At 34.6% G+C, this 22,842-nt stretch overlaps 2 protein-coding genes across 5 annotated transcripts in view; one reads left to right on the forward strand and one right to left on the reverse strand.

Moving 5' to 3' along the window:
* Window positions 1-22,842, reverse strand: part of LOC141432701 (uncharacterized) — a 109,101-nt gene that overhangs the window by 55,833 nt on the left and 30,426 nt on the right. The gene's annotated exons all lie outside the window — the stretch shown is intronic.
* On the forward strand, window positions 6,312-21,392 carry LOC141432694 (uncharacterized). Of its 3 annotated transcripts, XR_012451855.1 has the most exons (6): window positions 6,312-6,531; window positions 12,419-13,135; window positions 14,267-14,461; window positions 16,747-16,989; window positions 17,570-19,267; window positions 19,346-21,392. XR_012451855.1 is itself a non-coding variant. In XM_074094408.1 (5 exons), exons 2-5 carry the CDS (start codon window positions 12,476-12,478, stop codon window positions 17,744-17,746), a joined length of 1,275 nt encoding a protein of 424 aa, XP_073950509.1. In that variant the 5' UTR covers window positions 6,312-6,531; window positions 12,419-12,475; the 3' UTR covers window positions 17,747-21,392. The 3 variants fall into 3 exon arrangements, 2 of the variants coding, with proteins under 2 accessions (XP_073950509.1, XP_073950511.1); XM_074094408.1 differs by having other exon boundaries at window positions 17,570-21,392; XM_074094410.1 differs by having other exon boundaries at window positions 17,573-21,392.

Genomic DNA, 22,842 nt, shown 5'->3' on the forward strand with positions numbered 1-22,842 from the left:
TCAATAAAGAAAGCCTCTGCATCGGAAAAAGCAATCTTATGTAAAAGGTGACGAGCAGTCGACATGAAACTATTGTATCTTAGATTATTTACATTAAAAAGGGTGAAAAAAAATCTTATGACAAAAAATTTAACCGACTATAAAAAAAACCATGAAAATATTTTTCTACCAGTCTGAAGTCGGTGCCTCAGTACGAGCCAGCAGGAGTGATTGAAGCCCAATATGTAGTGCGTAGGTTAGGTAGGCGTCTATAGGCCCACTCCTGCTGGCTCGTGCTGAGGCACCGACTTAAGACTGGTAGAAAATTATTTTCATGGTTTTTTGTAGTCGGTTCAATTTATATATACCACTTTGTCAGCGTGGTTCACATTATCATCCCAGCCTATATACGTCCCACTGCTGGGCACAGGCCTCCTCTCAGAATAAGAGGGCTTGGGCCATAGTTCCCACGCGGGCCCAGTGCGGATTGGGAACTTCACACGCACCATTGAATTGCTTCGCAGGTTTGTGCAGGTTTCCTCACGATGTTTACCTTCACCGCAAAGCTCGTGGTAAATTTCAAATGTAATTCCGCACATGAATTTCGAATAACTCAGAGGTGCGAGCCGGGGTTTGAACCCACGACCCTCTGTTTGAGAGGCGATAGGTCAAACCACTAGGCCACCACGGCTTCACATTAATTCATGCAAAATTACAGTTTTCTAGCAGTAACAGTCACTAAGCTACAGACACTACGGACGGACCGACCGACTACGGAACCCTAAAAAAATGATAAGAATCTCTTCTGTTATGTCTTATATAATGGACATCGATTGCGCAGTACAAATTGACTTGATGTCACTAATTATACGTCACACTGTAGGTATAAGATACGGAAGAACACAATGGGCTATAAATTGCTAACAAACAGCTCAATGCCGTCAAATTACCGCCTTTCCGAGCCAAGGATGACGTACCTGAAGGCTAATAGAAATCTAAGCCCTATTATAATTTACTGTAAATTAATAGTTATGATTATTTTGAGGATGGCACCTGTTTAGGCAACAAACTACAGAAGTAGTAGTAAATACTTAGCAGTAGTAATATAAAGGAGTATTTTGAATTTAATTTAAATGAGATAATTATTATGAGTCGTAATTAATTATTATCTTTACACCTACTTGACCTGACCAAGCAATCTTTCAGCCTAATTCTGGCGACTAAATAGGTACTTTAGGTAGGTTACTATTTTATTTGATACGAAATTAATGCCTGTATTCATTTTGTGTCTGCTATTGTATCGAGCAGATTATGTGCGACTCAGACGTTTCAACTTTACCAACGTGTTAGTTTACCATAATCGTACAATAAAGACTGTTATTGCTTTTATTATTATTATGAGTAAGTGGGATATTTTAACAGAAAACTAACCCGTGATTGACCCCTATCTCACCTGATGAAAAGTGCAGATGAGGCAGTATCTCCTACCTAGGACCTAGGACTCTTCAAGGTTATCTAGTATATTTTCTGTATGAAGGTGTATACAAAATCTATTTATTTTGAAGCACAATAATTCCACAAACATAGAGGTGGGACCCGGGCTTGACCCACAATCATCTGCTTGAGAAGCTAATAGATCAAACTCCCCCCCTCCCTTGGCTTAATGTACCTAACCACGGCGATTTTTCCCAAACCAAAACTAAAGTTCGATTAACTATATGTTCCTATCCTTATTCAATATCCGCTCCGGTACAGAGTAATCGATACGCAAGTACTCTAATTACTTGGTAAGTGACACCGGGCCTGCGCAGGAGTCTTCCGGCGCGCGTGCGCGAGTGGGGCTTCTGAGTTCCGCTGGACAGTGTAGCTTGCCACAGTGGTTTCATATATTATGACTTGAATTTTTGTATTGGTTATTATAGTGTTAAAACTTTTGCAACGTGACTCTACTAAAAAACAGCGTTGCGGCTTGCACTTTATATTTTTTTTTTATTCTTTCCATCTAATATATTTCTCTCTCTCTCTCTCTCTCTCTCTCTCTCTCTCTCTCTCTCTCTCTCTCTCTCTCTCATGTACAAAACCTCATACTAAACGCCACAGAATTAACGAGAAATGAGTGATTTACGATTTAATACTTCGGAACATACATTTTTTTTATATTCAACTAGTCAAATGATTTAGTTAGAATATCAGAACATTACTGAGAAGGAACTTTACTCGGGATTTCGGTCTTTTGTCCAATGGGTAGAAACATATTATTATTTAAAAAATAATAATTTAATGTAAATAATCGTGAATAATTAGAAACTATTAAAATAGGTTAAAAAGGCTGTTTAACTATTAATAATCATTGTAAACTGGGAAACCTTATCTTAAACAAACCTATAATCATAATTATCTTTATAAATATTTATATTTATATAAAAATCTTTACCTAATTTTTAATTAATAATTAACAAACTCTGCCGTTAATTTGGTTCATATCAATGGAAAATCTTTGCAGTAAAAAGTCTTCCAATAAGAAAAATAAAGAATCAGAATTAAATTTTGGAGTTAATGCTTTATTTTCATTTTAATTCTAGCCTTTGGAGTACTGGTTTTGCCACGCTGTGGCTTTCTCAGGTAGGTCGGGTCAACGTATGCGCAAGCGCCGGACGTGCGAGGATTTGACTAAGTACTTAGGGTCGAGGGCCCTGACAGTGTCACAATGCTTTCCAGAAATTAAATAATAAAAAGTGGTATGCGGAAAAGAGTTAAAAAAAATTTAAATCAGCAGCTTTTACCCGCGGTTCCGCGGAAAAAAATATTAGCAAACATGTATGTTTAACTCAATTGTATCCCACAGGAACGTTTCACCGGGATAAAGTATCCTATGGTCTACCTATGTGCTATTTTTTATCAAACTCCTGCTGTTTACGCGTGATTAAGTAACAAACAAACAAAACAGACTTACAAATTTTTGTATTTATAATATTAGTGGGATGACACATAGAGATAACCAATTTGTTTCCTAAGCCACCATAGAATCTTGTAATTTAAACGCTTATGCTATTCGATAAGCATTATTATAGGTAGAATAGTTCAAAAATATTGAGTATGATAGGTTCTATAAAGAGCCCAGAATCAAATTGGTGATTGTACTGTACATAATATAAGTTTATCGTTTCCGAGGTATTCAAAAATTAGCATATTTTTTTCCATTTTTTAATGCATTAGCAGAAATAAGAAATATGCTATATCAAAAATACAAACTGTACAACTATACATCTACATCTATACATCTATATATCTGTACATCTATATTTCAGTTCGTATTTTCGATACAGGTTTTACGGTATGACCGTAAAAGTAACAAAAAATTTGGAATTGAAATAAAAATAGAAAAAGATTCCAAAAAAAACAATCTTAATAAAAAATATGCTTTTAATTTGAACTTATACTTAGGTACCTACAAAAAAAACGGCCAATTCGAACTTAAACTCGCGCAATGGGGTTCTGAATAAATTGAAAAGATAACGAGATTTTATTTTTATTAAAGTTTTTTTTTGGCGTAACTTTTTTCTATATCTATTGTGACGTCTTATCTTATTTCTAGTCCAAGTTCATTATTCCATTTCTACACATACAGCTTCCCTGACATTCGATTGAAAAACAATAGACAATCAGAACCGAAACTTTCAAACAATAGCACAAATGAAATGCAAGCGCTACGCTAATTCAATATGTGAAGATAATGAAATTACTTCCAATTATTCTATGATGCTGGGCGGATGGGCGGGGCGTCCGCTGGGCGGGAAAAGGGCGGTTCCGCCCTAGAACCGCCCAATATCTGTCTCTCTTAACCGAGTTGTGTAAAAGTTCTCTGGACAGATTCCTAGAATTAATTTTGATTTTATTTGGTGTTGGAAATTTCGTTTTGTTATATCTCTTAGGAGGGATACGAAATATTTATTTTTTATTCAAGCTTTTTTACTGACTGTGCATTGAGTTGAAATTTCAATTTAATCTAATCATTGTAAGTTGGATTAAAATTAACTTGCAAGATTTAAAGTAAAAACTGAAATACCTACGAGGTGAAGTTAAATGAAAGCTGGTGAATAAAGATACAAGTTTTTACTCAGGTATCTACTAAGTTAAGTTTGGTACATATGCCCTGTTTGTGATAACCCCATCAAACTTTTATAATTTTAACAATTTAATATAAAGTACATACTTAAAAGAACTCTTACCTCTCCGTTTACGAAACAGATTCTGTTTTATTTTAGTGATTGATCTCTTCATTTTATCTGTGCGGAAATGTTGCCATAGCAAGGACTCTGAGAGCGTTTTACTTAACCGATTACATAAAAGAAGGAGATTTTCATGTAAGTATTTTATGAATATTTAATTTTGCAAAGTTTGTTTTTTATTTCAACGACTTTGAACTTAACTTTTAAAGTGATCTTATTTTAATAATATCGGTACATTTTATTAATATCGGTTAGGTAATTATAACTTCATTCAAATTTATCGTAACTAACGACTCGCTCCTAACCACTTCCGCGCATATCGCAAAAATACCAAAGCATTCAATTAATTAAATAACACCCAAAACCTTGAATTTGTACAAGTTCATTACTATTCAAGCTTTTACCTAATCCCTTTTTAACAGGTAACGAAAAAGAGGGACGGAGCACAAAAACAAGTGACTAACATTAACATAAGATGCGGGCTCTATCTTTTATCAGTCTGAAGTGTGCGAGCGTTCAGTACCCTGTCGCTTTAAGTGAAGTACTACAGTTGCAACGTAGTGAGAACACGGTGTTGGTGTGATAAGGTTCTTTAATAAGGCTAAGGTGGAAGTGGGTAGTTTGAAAAAATGTAGTTAACACTTGTAGCTCATGGGGGCTCTTGTTACACGCGTTTGTATTCGGCTTGCGGTTCGGTGGGAGGTAATACAGGAGGTTACATTTTACAATAATTAATAAATATGTAGATCGATTTGTTATAACTCTATTCCCCATGAGAATAACAAACTTTTATAGAGAGATTGTTTACATTAGATTTATATTTGTTTTTTTTTTGACTAATGACATAACAAAACTTTGTCTATTTATGTGGCTATTGATTTTGCCTCTATTATCGAGAGAGAGAAAGAGTCTAAAAATCGGCCAAATGGAATCCGAACTCACGCACCGTGGTTTCCGTATAAATTTTTAGAAATGTCAAAATATGGTATGCTTTAAACGTCCGGATATATACATAATGTTAGCAGAGCACTGGTACCTACTAAATAAAACTAATAAAATGTGAGGAAATTGGTAGAAAGTTGCTTTAGGTCAACTAGATGTTTATACTAGGGTTGTAACGGAGGCCTTTTTAGCGGTGGCGGAGGCCGATGCGGAGGTTAACAGAAGCGGATGCGAAGGTGAAAGTGGATATGGAAAAAATAGTAGTTCATGGTTTATTCAACTGAAAAATCTCTAAAAAAATTAAAAAAAAACTGCCCAATCACACTTTTTTTCGGCTTTATCGGGTGACTTAAATAACCAATTATTTTGTACAAAACGGGTTAGAATATCTTTCCCCAAAATCGTTATATCCTCCTAGTAGCCAAATTTCCATTCGCGTTTTTTCTCAAATGCTTTTCTTCCCAATATACTTTTTTAATGAAGCTTATTTTTACAGAATCGACACAGAAATCGACACTGTGTCTGTGTCGACTCTGATTGGGGAAAAACGCTACTTTGAAAATAAGCTTCAGTAAAAAAACATATTGGGAAAAAACGCGAATGGAAATTTTGCTACTAGGCAATAACGATTTATGTGAAAATGATCTAACAAGTCGTCGTCAAACGAGAAATAAGCTCCGTTATAAACTCCGCAAAAAAAAATGTGGAGGCGGAGGCGGAGGCAAAGATACGATTTCTTGCGGAACTTCCGCAGTAACGGAGGCGGAGGCGAAGTTCCATTACAACCCTAGTTTATACTGTTAAACTTTGAGACTGTAACTCCAACTGTTGAACTGTAACTGTTAACCTGTGTGACAAACGGATGGACAGATAGACAAGTGAGTGATAGCAATTGGGACCTATTTGGACCCTTTGTTTATGGAACCTTAAAAACTTAAAATTTCAAACGAATCTAATAATCTCATCCTGTCGTGCAAAAATATAAAATCAAGTCGCTAAATAACAATAACAATTGTCACTCAAGCGTAATCGAGTACTAAAAAAAAACATGCACCTTTTTGTATTCTTAAACACCCTTTACGAGGGTTGAGACAGCCGGCATGGCACGAGCCAGGGCGCACACCCTGCATTGCCAGTTCACTCCCGACCGCCCTACAGAGCGGACCGCGCACCCCTAGCAAAAACTACTACCAACACGACAAAACTAACTTAAAAATAACTTTTAAAGTTTCACTGGCAACTACAGCCGTACTTATAACAGAAAAAAAAAAATCTTTTTCATTTAAATTCTTACTAGCCAGCTACAAAATTCAAATTTGTTTTTTTTTCTTAAAAGTGCAGCAGGGGTGTCGCAGGCTGAGTCAGCGAGGAGCTGCTACAGGTGAGTCAGTTCGTCATAGTAACGCCCTTACGCGGGCAGATCGGCGTTCTTTGACATCCCTATGGGCAGACGTGATTAGTTGACAGGATTAATTACTAAATCTTAATCGTTTTTTTTATGTTTAGAAGTTTGTGTATACAATTTTTATTTGGTTACGTGAAACGGATAATCCTGGCTCGTAATTCAATGGAAACAAGTAAACTTATCTTTTCGCAATTAAAAATATTTTAATACCTTGTTGGCCTTGGCTTGTTTTTCTCCGCTACCTACCTACTTTTTGTAATATTATTATTATATTATGTAAGTGCTAAGAATTTCAAAATGCTTTCAAACAGACACCTAAAATATTTTTTTGTTATACGTGAAAGCAATTTTTAAATTAAAATAATGCTTTAAACATTATGCCTAGAGACTTTTAAGCCGTGATCAAAAATAATTTCGTTGTAGCAGCATTGCATCCGCAGTCCTAATAATACTGTAGATGTCCATGGGTGGCGGTGATCGCTTACCATCAGGTGATCCTCATGCTCGTTTGCCAGTTATTAGATAAAAAAATACGATTTTTTGATATGGATTTATCCTACATTTATTCTTATTCTGTCATTGTAATGTTATTGATTAAAAATAATAATTTGACCTGGCTACGAATTGTTGCTAGGATGAATTCAATTCGTAGTAAAATCTATGAAAAAGTCTGCACTTTCAATTACTTATAGAGCTAAACTTCTTGATGTATGATAGTGATCATACCTATACCTACTTGTACCATGGCCATACCTATACCTACTCAATGGCATAAGTGAAATAGCATCCCACAACAAGCCCGATTTGAGCCTTAATCATTATTTTTGTGATATACCTATAATATGTTTAACATGCTTATAGGTTGTCTGAAATATATAAGGCTGCCTATTGCTTACCTTGTAATTTTCTTGTAATCTCGTATCTGTTTTCTGTATGGCTTACTATTATGTTGTACAATAAAGTCATTTTCTTGTGTTGTATACTTTATATTATACTCTTTGCTGTTTATAACATTTAAATAGTGAAATTACTGACAAATTATGTCAATGGAGACTTGAAACATTTTTTACATCACAATTTTGCCGGAATTATTTTTACTGCAGCAATAGGTCACTTACCAATTAATTAAAAAACCTATCCACGATACCCCACACTATAGGGTTGGATGAGCAAAAAAAATCACTCCCACTGTACACATACGTCTATGGGAGGTACCCGAAGTTTTTTTTTTTAATTTTTAATTGTACCATTTTGTCGGCATAGTCTACACATATATCCGTGCAAAATTACAGCTTTCTTGCATTGATAGTCCCTGAGAAAAGCCGCGGACGGACGGACAGGCAGACAGACAGACAGACATGGCGAAACTATAAGGGTTCCGTTTTCGCCATTTTGGCTCCGGAACCCTAAAAACTAATTCATCTAGGCACTTTTTAACTTGTTAAAAGTAACATAGTCTATAGCTTCCACATCACTTGTGGTGCTTCTTCGTCGGCCAAAGTTCGAAGCTGGCCGCATCTTTGGGAATATTCAGTTACGTGCAGCATCCAACAACCTAGGCGATTAGGTTACTCGGACAAGCTAAAGTTTTTCCATTTAAGTGGATTTCAGGAGGAGTAGCAGTAGGTACCCATTACAGGTATGTCGGTTAAAACTTAACCGTACCAATACACCGTGTTATTTTTGATTTTCGTTAACTTTAAGGGAAAATTGAATAGATTAAATGAAGTTGCTTTCCAAGATATAAGTGACATCACTCTTACTGTTTGAAAAATAATTATGAATTAAAATGATACGCAGTAACTTAGCTTAAATATTGTTTACCTATTTATGTATTTTTGTAAAGGCTTTCATTAAAGTATTTTCAATTCGTATTTTTTTATTATTAATTATTCGGTCACATTTAACAAAAGAAGGTTTAAGAGATATTTTGATGTCTCTCTTGTGTCACGTCAATATTTACTAATGAAATGTTTACAATTTGACCTTTACTGAGCTAAATTTTGGGACCCTAGTGAAAAAGGGGTTAAGTCTACAGAAATTACATAGCTATTTTCTATTTTATGTGTAAAGGGATTTAAGTCGAAATCAGCTGTTCAACTTCTGCAGAATTAACCCCTTTTTCACTAGGGCCCCAGAATTATATTAAGCATATACGAAAATTATATATTTTTTCTTTTTAGCTAAAAAGTTAATTACTGTACCTATAGTTTCTATAAATGAACTGAACCATCTGTTGAAATTAACGCAAATCAAGAAAAACACTGCTGCCAGCCTTCTGGGCACGCTACCCATAGGCAGCGATCTGGGGCGATTTTTTTATTTATAATTTTTATTTTGTAGGTACATTAATATATTTTTCTTATTTCTCTTTTATGAAAAATCCTGTAAACTTCTGTTAAATGATAATTTCAATGATAGTGCACAGTGATGATTTTGATAAAAAAAACTATATGCAATACAGTACAGTAAGATGTCTCTAAGAGCCGAGCGGTACCACTTCGCAAGCGGAGGACGCTTCCAACCGAAGCAACTGGAGGTCTATGGAAGGCCTTATTATATGTCTAACCAGTGGCCGTCTATACGGCTGATATTATTGTATGTCCAACCAGTGGCCGTCTATACGGCTGATATTATTGTATGTCCAACCAGTGGCCGTCTATTCTGCTGATATTATTGTATGTCCAACCAGTGGCCGTCTATACGGCTGATATTATTGTATGTCCAACCAGTGGCCGTCTATTCGGCTGATATTACTGTATGTCCAACCAGTGGCCGTCTATACGGCTGATATTATTGTATGTCCAACCAGTGGCCGTCTATTCGGTCCAACCAGTGGCCGATATTATTGTATGTCCAACCAGTGGCCGTCTATACGGCTGATATTATTGTATGTCCAACCAGTGGCCGTCTATACGGCTGATATTATTGTATGTCCAACCAGTGGCCGTCTATTCGGCTGATATTACTGTATGTCCAACCAGTGGCCGTCTATACGGCTGATATTATTGTATATCCAACCAGTGGCCGTCTATACGGCTGATATTATGACGATGAAATTCCCAACATTTACGTTTACACTGACTCAATCTAAAAACCATTTCTGCTTGAAAGTCGTTAAATTTTCACAACTAATCAGTCCATAATTATAATAAAGTGATTCAATCGCCAGCTTATATATGCACACCCTAATTTAACACTTTGAACGCTCCGTTTCTTATAATTGCAGTCTACAAGCTCTAGTAAATATTACTTTAAGTACGATTCAATTTAATATTTATAAGTGTAGGTAACATCGTGGTGTATGGGGTGTGATTAAGTAATACGAGACGAGTTGAATTTTATAGCGGTTATCGGGTTATTTGGTATTAGGTGAAAGTGATTGAGTGGTGTTTTAAATGGTAGATGTTTTGATAAAATGTCGCTGATGTTACCTACTGGTTTTGCTGTTTCTGTTCCACATTCATAAACACTTCTTATGATTGTGTTAGATAGCATTATTTTGTTTATTTTTTTTCTTTAGACATATTGTCTGGAAGAGAGCGACCCGAAGTGATAAGGCCGATATAGTCTGGAATAGTTTTTCTTCTTATTTACCTCTGTTTTCTATACTGCAGTAACTAAATTGTGGTGTTCAAAGAGTTGCATGGTATATAATCGGCTAAAGGCACCGATTTTAAACTTTGTACGTATATGTAAGTTGGACGACAAAACAAGTACTTAAAGACAAAAAACTTTTTATCATAAGTATTTTTTTACAAAAACTTGAATGAAAGAGGTAAGAATTGAAAATTTTTGAATGTACAATAATTTACATAAGAAACAAGTGAGTATCAATATAATCCCTTATTCCTCGTAGTACCACCAACCTAAAACTATCTCAAAATATGAAAATTCTAACCAATCTCATTCTTATTTTATACATAAATATATTAAAACAAAAAACAAAGCTTTACATTACCTAGTCACTTATTACCTGGAAGATACTTACAATTTTAGTACCTAACTTAATTAATACCAAAGGAACGCCTACTTAGCTCTTTATTTCGGAAGTACGACCTTTTGGCCCGTAATTATACCTACCGAAATTGACTCCGCCTCGTCTAATATCCAAGCAACCGCCCACTTGAACTAGAAAATCATTAATTTTATGAATTTTATTTCTTACTATTTAGCCGTTACTTCCGACTCCGTCCGCGCAGTATTTCGAGTTTATCGCTATCCCGCGGGTACTATGCAATTTTCCAGAATGAAAACTATCCTATGTTTTTTTCCGGGACTCAAAATATCTGTATACTGAATTTCGGTTCTCTTATCGTTTGCCCGAATGTCATTATACCATAATATATAGTTGAGTTGATATTAAACTAATCTAACCTGACCTACTGCATTCTATAAGATGACATTAAAAAAAACCTGAAAACAGCACTGTTCTATATATTTTATGGCAAACGTTGGTATGGCAAGTGAAATTCGGGCAAATCAAATTCGAGCAAGTAAAGGTATACGACTGAATTTCATCTAAACCGTTTTATTGGTTTGGACGTGATGAAGTAACAAACAAACAAACGAACAGACTTACAAACTTTCGCATATAAGTGGGATTAGTGGGATGTTAGTGGGATAGTGGGATATTAGTAGGATTGCCATAAACATAATACAAAAATTATACATACTTGAGATAAAGTAGATAACACGAGTGAGAATTTTTGTTATCACTTTTGACCTGGTCAAATATAAATGCTCAGTGAATGGTCAATAAATCATTTCTCAGGATTTTTTTGAGATATTGTGTTACGAAGTTTCAAATACCTACGAGAAATGGGATTGTTTCGAATTCCTCTAAATAGAATCGATGAACGTGTACACATATTTTTTTTATCAAACACACGGGACCACGCGTTATATTGGCACCAAGAGCCAGCAACGCTCTCAGTATTAATCTTTTATTGTTTCTTCCTACCACAATATTTAACCCTTAAAATACATTTCCATTTTATAAGCCAACACCCCCAACACTTCACCTAATAAATTTCGCAAGCACCTAAAATCTTGTCTCATAAAAATTCATACTATTTTCATTACAACACGATGGGGTCGCCCTGCAGAATCCATTTAGGAAATCATCAATGGCGTAAACGACAGAATTCAGCACGAGCATTTTGAACTCTACAGCATTATCGTAAAATTCTTAGTATGATTGCAGCAATCAGGCCTCTATGACATTCGAAGTTTCCACAATCGTAGCGTGGGAGCGATCTCGGCGGTGGTAATTAAATGGCGTGGGTAAACTATTTACCCTAGCTTAGGGGTAAATAGCAAGCAAAGCTGGCTTTGTTGTCTACCTAACAGGGAATTTGCGGGTGATTTTTAAATGTTGCGTATGGGTTTGGCAGTTATGGTTTATGTCATTTAACAATTTAGAGATTTAATTTATAAGCCTAGGCAAATTTGATTTTTTATCTTCAACAATTATAAAATAAATCCCAATCATGTGTATTCACTAAGGTTATTTGTGTTCAGTCTACGAGTAAATCGCATATTACAACTTACGAAATATTATTTTTAACTTTCGTTACGGAAATATTTCAACTTATACGCGATTATGTTCCTTACGTGCTTTGATTTTGTAAAAATACTGTCCAGAGAGTTCCCCTGTAGTCTTTGTTCAATTGATTGCTCTGTTTTGTGGTAAAAGAAAAACCTCACGGAAAAACTTTAGCACAATCACAGTTGTAGTATCATTGAATCAGCGCTCCGCCTGCGTCTTCTTTCTTCGAACCCTCGTTACTTACAATAATAATGCACTTTACTTTATTATAAAAGCGACAACTTTGTGACAAAAGATTGTCTTTTGTTACAGACAAACATAAATGGAGGCGGCGAACATTTACTGTTTACAAAGCTTATTCTAAATATCATGGAAACTACGTTGCCCAATTTTCATCGGCTATCGACTTCGAGGTTTTACCAACAATATGCTGCTCCACCGGTTAGGATATCCAGTAACTACCTGCACGACCTCATTCCTCATCAGCATCCCACACTTCTTCAACAATACTTAGCTTATTACAATGAACCACTCGTCCCTCTTGACTTATCCCTCAAGTCCACCACACCTATTACACCACCTTGCACCCCACCACCGCCTCAGAAAAGAAAATCTCCAGACAACACCAAACATCCGAAATCACCAAAAATATTCAGACACTTCGAAGATAACGACACCAAAGATGAAACTGACATTAAATCAGAAAAAAGAAAAGCTGACGACGAGACCTCAAACGATAGCGACAGTCCGGAGGCGAAAAGACTCAAATTTACCAAACAATTTTTTGAAGAGCTTAAAACTTGTTTACCGCTTGAAAATGAAACACCAACTAAAAGTGAAAGAAGTTCACCGGACGTTGTTGAAGTGAAAGATGTTGAGGAACGACCGAAAAAATCTGGAAAGCCTACTCCATCTATGAAGAAAAGTAAAGCTGTTCGAAGACTGATTTTCGATGAAGATAAAACATCACCAGTATCTGGCACTATCATTAGAGACTTGGCTGAAGATGAAACTTTAGTTGTTCGTAAGGTAAACAAAACCCTCTATCACGTTACAGAACCTACCTATGTTTTTTCCAGTAACCAAGTAAAACCAAGTAACCTGGGCGTATCCCGTAACAAGAACGTAAAATTAACAATATCTTTTCTTAGAGTATACTGTCATAACTTAAATAATTTAAGTATCAAAGTCCTACAATTTAGAGAAAATAGCCATTCCAGTTAAACTTCATATCATTGTTCCTGCTATATATAACTTCAAACCTAACAAATCTTGTATGTGTTGGTACCGTAAAATATTAAATTTTGTCTTCCTGTACATAAAATTACCGTTTCTGTCTTTTGCGGTTGCAATGACAGTTAAAAATGCTTCAAAATAGTAGCTTGTGAAGACAGTCGATGAAGTTGGTCAGGAACTATCAATTAGCTATTCTTACCGTGGTATTAGCGGGACGCAGCCGTCCCTTATCGCCCAGATAATTAAGCGGGGCCAGAAATCGCATATTGTGCTATGTTTATGTGCTAATAACAGCTTTAAGTCCAACTCGCAACGCTACGAGGGTGGGTCGCGCGACATTAAGTGCAGAATAAATCGTTGTTTCAATACTTCCAAGGCATTACTAATTCTCTGAATTGTGATAAAGTCAAACGGTTAATTTTGACGCTATAAAATAAAAATTAATGGCGTATAACTCTACAGTGGCGTTTATATTGATTACTATGATTGTTAATGTTATAGAGGTAGTTAAAACAGCTTTAAGGTGCAATAAAAGGTTCAAAAGGTTAATAAATGAAACACCTGCAAAAACGAAGTTGAACTGTAAAAATTAAATTGCTAATCAAAGGAAACTTTATGAGTCATGGAAACCATCTCTACTTATCATATGTGTAATTTATCGTCATAACCTTTACAAAGAAACACCTATAATAGAAGTCCGTACCAAGTATGCTATCAATTAATTATACAACACTGAACACAACCCACTCGAAAACATGCACACAAACAATACAAAAAACTCAAAACAAACCGACGTTCTTCAACTAAAAACAAAAAATGTCATAAATATACTTTTGTATAATACCAATAGGATTAATATTTCTGATAGTAGAGTTCGATATTGGACGTATGGCTCCCATCATTTACATAAATAACTTTTTCCAGGGGGACATAGACCCAGCGTTCAACGTCGTAGAAGTGACAGAGGAAGCCAAGGCTTTGATTGCTAGCATAGACAACCGACTGGGCCGATACCTCTGCCGTCTCTGTCGGAGGCTCTACACGGACGCCTTTGCTCTCGCGCAGCATCGCTGCTCGAGAATCGTGCACATTGAATACCGCTGTCCCGAGTGTGATAAGGTAAGATATCAATATTTAAGACAAGCCGTTCAAAGTAAAAGTCAAAATATCTTTATTCAATTTAGGCTATAACAAGCACTTATGAATGTCAAAAAAAATCTACCACCGGTTACCCACGACGCCGTCTGCGTGTAATTCAGTTATCGCTATGTAACTATGTAATTTTCCGGGATAAAAACTATCTTTTGTCCTTTCCCGGGACTCAAACTATCTGTATACCGAATTTCATCTTAATCGCTGGACCGATTAAGATAAAATTCGGTATCCCGCGGGAAATATGCAATTTTTCAAGATAAAAACTATCCTATGTCCTTTCTCAGGACGGGACTCAAACTACCTAAATTTATACCGAATTTCATCTAAGTTGATTCAGCGGTTTAGACGTAATGTAAAAAACAGACTTAAAAATGTGGGAGTTTTTTATTACCCCACTAATATTATAAATGCCAAAGTTTGTAAGTCCACCCACTACCACTAGGTAAACAAATTGATACTGTTTGCAACATTAAAAAAAAACGTTAATCTCACTAATACTGTTACTGGTACGATATGGTAGCCTTAACTGAATCCAGTAGAGCAAGTCCTGCTCCCGTCGCCCGAATCAGCCTGTAGATATTCTCCACACAACTTATACTCGTATAAAAACTATTCCGTATTTATTTATAAGAAATTAAGAAGATTAAGAAACGGTAATTTTCCTTTATTATAACAATGACAGTAATTATAGAATAGCATTAAAGTTACAGGACATTCAAAAACTATAGATATAATACATTATATTGTTTATGAAATACGTAAACTGCGCGTTTATATAAAGGTTTTTGAAAATACACTATCAGTTTGTTGTTAACACTTATAATTTTTTTCCTCTATTATCTAACAGCAATTAAACATTAATTTGTCCGTCCATCCACCCCTTTTTCAAACAATAACTCAATGACATCATAGTTATTTAATCAACGTATCAATTTTATCTCAACTAGAAACGCGCTTCAGATGTTTTTAGTGTGGGAACAAAATATTATCTCACCCACATTCGAAAACAAATGCATAACGCTACATGAATCCCTTTCTATTTTCAACATTGCCAAAGCATTCCAAAGTTCAAACTCGCATGTGCTGCTTCCGAGTTCTTACATTTTTTAGTACAACATGTGGCACAGGTGGCATGGGGTTCCATTGAAACACTTGGCATATTTCCATGGGAAACATTACCCGCTCGTGCTAGAAATGTTTATTCTCTTCTCACTAATTGATACGTTCCGTGATGCGTGACCGAAGAACATCGATATGAACATCCCAACGATAGGGACGCAATTTAATTTCCATTCATAGTCTATTTATGTATTGCGAGGGGAGGTTTCATAAGTGGCAAATTGTTTTGCTATTTAGTTAGAGGTTGCTCTTTATGTCTCGTTTTTTTAGCCAATTTTATATTTAATTCCTCCCTGCGGTCAATATCAGCAGTGTATGTTTTTATTTTTGGCAAAATCTGATTTAACGGATATCAGCCATCATCCTAGCCTTTATTCGTCCCACTGCAGGGCACAGGCCTCCCCTCAGAATGAGAGGGCTTCCCGCGGGCCCAGGGCGGATTGGGAAATTCACAGACACCATTGAATTGCTTCGCAGGTTTGTGCAGGTTTCCTCACGATGTTTTCCTTCACCGTCAAGCTCGTGGTAAATTTCAAATGTAATTCCGCACATGAATTTCGAAAAACTCAGAGGTGCGAGTCGGGGTTTGAACCCACGATCCTCTGCTTGAGAGGCCATAGGTCTAACCACTCGGCCACTCGACAACGGATATCAGTATTAAGTCCAATTTTGATCTTGGCTGAAATCAGAACTACTGATATCTATAGCACGGCCGAATTGTACATTAAGCTTTATAATGGTTTACCAAAATAAATCAATACCTAATACTAAAAAAAAAAAACAATTATACAATAAAAAAATACAAAATATAAAAAAACCTAAACGAAAAAAACCTTTACCTGCCTATTTACTCTTAACTATGTGACAGGGGCGTAGCCATGATCGTCTGTATCATCTATGGCTGTATAACATATTCCAATACAATAATACTCGCACAAAACTATTCTCAACTTTTTTTTTCTTCAACTTGCGATTTTTTTCTGCACATGTTTTACCTGATAATACATGTATGCAGTGGAACATAAAATATAACCTTTTTCTTTTTCAAAGTCGTTTAAAAATGCAATGCAATAAGTGATTCCTAATATTTTTAGAGGGTATTCTTAATAAGTGTTTTTCTATGGTCACAGGTATTCAACTGCCCAGCCAACCTGGCATCACACCGGCGCTGGCACAAGCCACGCGTGCCAGGAACTGCCAAACGTCGTGAACCTCCAGCGTCAGAGCCAGGTCGTTTCCCGTGCCAACGGTGTGGCAAGCTCTTCAGACGGCAGGCGTATCTGAGGAAGCATCTGTTGGCCCACGAGCAACCAGAGGAGAAAGAGCCCTCGGCGTTTAAGCAAGTGCATGCGGAACTACCGAGCTATCAACCGGTTAGTACTACGCATGAAATCTAGCTAACTTCGCTGAAATGAAATCCTAAATCGCAACTACAGTTGATGTTTACCAAAAGAGCAATATATTAAACAGTAGGTAACTAAAAATTAAACTACTTAACTATTTATATATCGCGGCGCAAGCGCAGCGTAAAACGTCCACCAAAGAGATGGACTGGTGACTTGGTTAAAGCCGCGAGTTCACGGTGGATGCAGGCCGCTTCCGACCGAAGGAACTGGAGGTCTATGGGGCGGCCTATGTCCAACAGGGGACGTTCTACGGTTGATATGAGCTATACATACATACATTTTAAATGGGTCCCACTGAAAAACAGCGTTGCGGCTTGCTGTAACACTATGCTGGTCCACTTTATACTATTCGATGTTATTTTTATTTTTTCCATCTAATGTATTTTTATGTGTATCGAATATGTGTAAATAAATGTATCTCTCTCTCTCTCTCTCTCATATGTTTACAAATAAATCACTTTAACTTTGACTTTTTTATGGTGATGTTCTCTCTAAAATTCATTGTAGGGCTTGGACGATATTGTGTGATACAGCAATTTCTTTTCAGCAGGAACCCCGTGATAGCAACTTCAATAATTTCTGGAGCAAGATTCCCCCACCGCAGCAAGACTTTGGGTGGGATGGAGTGCGCGCACGCTGTGCATCTTCGTGCTCGTCCGAAGATTCTCGAAGCTTGGACGTCACGGGTTCGGAGGACGAGGGAGGGGGCAGCGGAGACGGCTGACGTCGAGTGCTGCGGCCGGTGCCGCGGTTTCCTATGTATGCATCTAACAACCTGTATCCATACACAACGCCGTACGTACATGATAACGCGCAGATGTACTTCTCGTAAGGTATGATCCCGTTGTTTAAGATGGTGGCTCATCGATGCAAAGTGTTGAAACAATTTGGCGCTTCTTAAGGATTCCACTGACGATGCTTGCAATGCGCGGCCGTTTTTCAAAATTATGCTCGGCACTGCGAAAACATGCAATACTTTATAAGCAGGAGATAGCTAAGCTACCTATTCAGATTATTCAATTGAATGCATCTGAACAGACGCATCATCTGTAGCGAGCTGACATCTTTCAGTAGATAAAAATGACATTAAAAATCACCATATATATTTACCAGAATTTTAACTCGTCAAAACGTTATTTCACATTTTTAAATGATTTGTGTAGTTGAGCGATCGTCTTTATAACCAGTCAAATTATCTCTGTAAATTAAATGAAACTAAAGTACATTCACGAACAGTTCGTCTTTTTAATTAGTTCTTAGTTTAGCCATTTAGAATGTTACTAGTTTTCTGGGTAGAATTATTATTATATAGGTACTTAATAATAGTAGGTTTCTCATCATATGAATGTACATAGTAGATTGGTGTGATTATAGTCATTTTATTATAACTGATAGGTTCTATAAGTACATAGTTGTAAATATTCAAGATCTCCTACAGCCACATTCCAAATCGAATATCACGTAGAAATGTCAAACAATTCACGTGAACTTATACATATCTCGTAGTATTTATTAATCTAATTTAATAACTTATAATTAACAAATAGTTTGTATTTAAATTTTAATCTAACTACATATTCTATGCTATCTATAAAATATCATACTTCTGTACCTTAAACCACTTTTAACAGAGTCACTGCAATTAATATGCGGAGTAAAATTTAACAATATTGTCTAAAAAATTAATAAGTTACCATTTAGCACGTCACTCGAACAATACTAACCCTTACATAAAAGTACTTAAATCACAATCCAACCTACCCTCATTAGAGCAACCTAACAGAACGCATACACACAACTCTTAAGAATGACAATAAATTTCGATCGCTTCCAAAGCGCCGGTGACCGTTCGACAATCGATCGAGGTGAAGCATATTTTTAGATGCACCGCTCGCAAGGTACAATCTAATAATTTTTTCATTGCCTATCGTTCATGGGAATTGAATCAAGTCCATTTGCAAAACTAGGGCAAAACTTGTTTCATTACATAGAAAAACTTTAAATTAAGACAGTAAGTACATTACAATAAATAAACTAAAACTATAATAATCCTACAAAAGGCCCCTGCGGCATGGCAAACTATTTTAATTTCAGTTTGTAATTTTCTCTAAATTTAGTTAGTATATAACTTAGCAGTAATTGTAAACGGCAAAAAGCTCACTTATGCTTCTTGATAACTTAGCAGCTCCTGGAAAATAATAATAACAATTTAAATATTAATCATAAAGTTCTTAGAATTTAGTAAGTACCAGTCGCAACTATAAAGTAAATTTTAAATAATAATAATAACTAACAACCAAGCATTTCGATAAGTATTACAAAGGATAAAATTAGTAATTATTATTTTTGTAGTCAAAAACAAACGTAATCTAGTCAGTCACATTTCAGTCAAAACGAAGAAAGATATAGTGTCATAGTCAGATCTCGAACTTTTTGTTTTCTAGTCGATTTGAGATCTCATTATTTTTTCTAAACAGACAATATATATTAACGTTAAGGGAAAGAAGTATTTTACTGTGTTAAATAATAAACCTTTTAAGATCTCGGTGTCATCTAGTCTTTATTGTTTAGCGTTTAAATTAAGTATATCTAGTCATTTCGATAAATTTTACGAAGAAGTTTTTCTTTCTAGTCCGGATATTTCCAAAGATACTTGTAAATATTTTTATTAGTCAAAAAATAACTAGTCAACTTATACAAACTCTAGTCATTTTAGTCACTTAGGTTATGGTTTGATCTCTTTACAAATAATTGTTTAGTCAAAAATACTAGTCAATTGTAGATATTAATTACACACACACTCTCTCTTAATTTAAAATATGTTTCATTTAGCTCGAAGAAGGCTTTTTTTACTTTGTAAGGTACCAGTATTTTTGAAATCACATCACTCGTAAACACATAATTATAATATCTCTCTGTCTCCGTCCGCGTGGAAGTGCAGAAAAAAATGCATAGTGTTTATTCTTTTGAACATTACAGAACCTTGTTTTATTAAGGTTATGTAATGTTCAAAAGGTTAAACAGGTGGTAATAGGTTTATTAAGAGTATTAATTTCTTTCTAGTCATTAAACTCAAATAATTGGATAATTTTGTCTAGTAATTTATAACATAGTGATAAAAATATCAATAAAACAAAAAAAAAACAAAAAACAAAAAATAGGAGCTGCTAAGATCTCAAAATCATTCACGAATACAACGTTTAGAGTTTTTTTATGTGAAATCCAGGTATTAAATGTTTATGAATTAACTTGAAAAATTGCTTTCGTAAAATTTTTAGATCACTTAATTTATATAAAATTGTTAAGTTTAAATTTAAACCTATTTGATCAAAATAAAAATGCAAAAAAATGAAGATGCACCTCCCTTTTAGAAATAAAACATATGAAATATTGCGCACTCGTAGACTCGTATTATGATTGCAGTGACTTGAAACAATCAATCATCAAAATATTCGTATTAAAAATATTTAATATGAAAAAACATAATCTTCGGTACATACATTTTCTTCAAAAATTTTACATTTATTTAGTCAATAAGTACTATTTCAACTTGCTGCATGTATTACTGTAAGGTTTTCTAATAACATTGTTAAAAATACATGTCTAATTCTACACAAATTATTATAATTAAGTTTTATAGGATTGTAGAGATATACGCTTATAAATATTTACATTATTTATAAAAGAAATCTCTAAAGAGTGAAAAACTAGTCAGTGTGTTCTATGTAACGCGTTCCAAAGATTGTACATAAGAAAACGCTAATCATATAGAGTAATATATTTAAAATAAATATTTTTAACTAAAAAATAAGTAATTTTATAGTATTTCATATTTTAGGTAACTTTTTTAAAATAATATTACCGAATTATTTATAAATTATTTTACATTTTAAATGCAATTTAGTTTGTAATGTTCTCAATTTGGGTTAGAGATATTTGATTTTGGTAAAAAATTAAGAAATGGTGCCTGTTAAAAAATAACGCTTTCTAATTTATATTCAACAATCTAAATTTTTAGTAGAAATAAATTGATTCTCTTATCAATCAATTTAAATGTAATTGGTAGAAATTTTTCATCTTTTTGTTTTTTTTTATTCGATCAACGTCCGCGTAATACACGTGCAGAGTTCTACAAAATTTGCTTTAATAGAAATACACAGACAGAATAATAGCATTATAATTATAACCCTGGCAAAAAAAACTACGAATTAGCCCGAAACATGCCGAGCTACTCGATTTAAGACGTGAGTTATCCGTTGCAATATTATTTAATACCCTGGCAAATTTTGAAATTCCAACGGGTAATAATATATGTAATACATATTGATAGTCGTTGTGGCTTAGTAACCGCACTTAAAATCCCAAACTGAGATACGCAGAATTCAGAAAGATTTTATCACATTTCATAATTCAGTCGCATTTATTGACGTTTTTGAATGTGGTTAGGTTAACCCATTATTAACTAGAGTAACTTTAGAGAAAATCCCAATTCCAGACAATTATTAAAGAAAAATTATCTACCTTCTGAAATTCTGTGCTGACGAAAATTTGAACAAAAACTAAGTACCTACTTATATCCGACGAAATTATCTTTCTTTCCTACTTTTAGATTATTATCTGGTGTTTTGGGCACCCAATGTACTTCTTACATTAAGTCTTTATGTTATGTAATGTTTGTCAATTGTGTTTGTTTGCTTATTTTGTACAATAAAGAGTTTGTATCGTCACATTTTATGTATATTTAATTTTGTGGAAATTTACGTTTATTATTTTGTAGCTAGATTTTTGTCTGACTTAAAATATCTTTGAGTAGACAGAACGTCCTGAAATAATATGTATTTATTAAGCAATTAGTTAGTAATTGTTATAACAAAAAAATATAATATAGGAAGTAGAAAAGTGAAGTAAGGCTCTGAAGTAAATATTGTAAGACAATGTCTTGAATTATGTTTTATTTTAAATATATTAGAAGAAAATGTAAAGGTTTTTCGTTGATGGTTTGGAGTCAAGATGAAACTTACGCCTTTGCCGCGGTACTTTTTGTACGTCGGCGTACATTTATGGAAACATTATTAACAACTCTTAATTTTTAGATTAATTAATACTGATTGTTAGCTCTATATAAAGTAATTTTACTACAATTTAAATAATGCTGATAAAGATATATAGGGCTACTCTGTCAAACTTAGCGAACCATCTGATGCACTGACCTGAGGTTGATTTTGAAACAACTTGAATATTTTTGTTTATATTTTAGGTTCCGTAAAGATAAGTTGCAAAATTTTAATACTTAAAAAAAATATGAATTTAGGGATCTACATACCCTTTTTTATTTATTTTTGAGCATTACGACAACACGCGTGTCGTTTGTATCGATAATAGGTTCTTAAAACACCGTGTTGAGTGCATTTTATACACAAAAAATATTCACCTTTATACCTTAGCTAAATTATTTTTGCCTTTCTTGTGAATTTTTAATCAAAATGACACATAAAGGCAAATTTTGTTAACATAAGCTTAACTTAAGCGTTTATGAATTATGGCTACTTGCTGGAAACACATAAATCTCGAGTTAGCGTTAAGCTCAGTTTAGTATTGTCAAAATGTATGGAACTGTCAAGCTTAAGTCAGGTTAACTACTAAATCTAGATTTATTTTTTCTTGCAAGACGGCCTTAGAGAGTTAAACTGTAAATATAAAATGCAATGTAATAACTGTTACAATTCCTGACTAATTTTAAATTATTATTATATCATAGCTATTGTAGTTTGCACCATTGTCTTGTAAGTTATAGTAAAATAAGTTATAGTGTAGATATCA

This window comes from Choristoneura fumiferana, chromosome 11 (assembly GCF_025370935.1).
Source record: "Choristoneura fumiferana chromosome 11, NRCan_CFum_1, whole genome shotgun sequence".
Lineage (NCBI taxonomy): Eukaryota > Metazoa > Arthropoda > Insecta > Lepidoptera > Tortricidae > Choristoneura > Choristoneura fumiferana.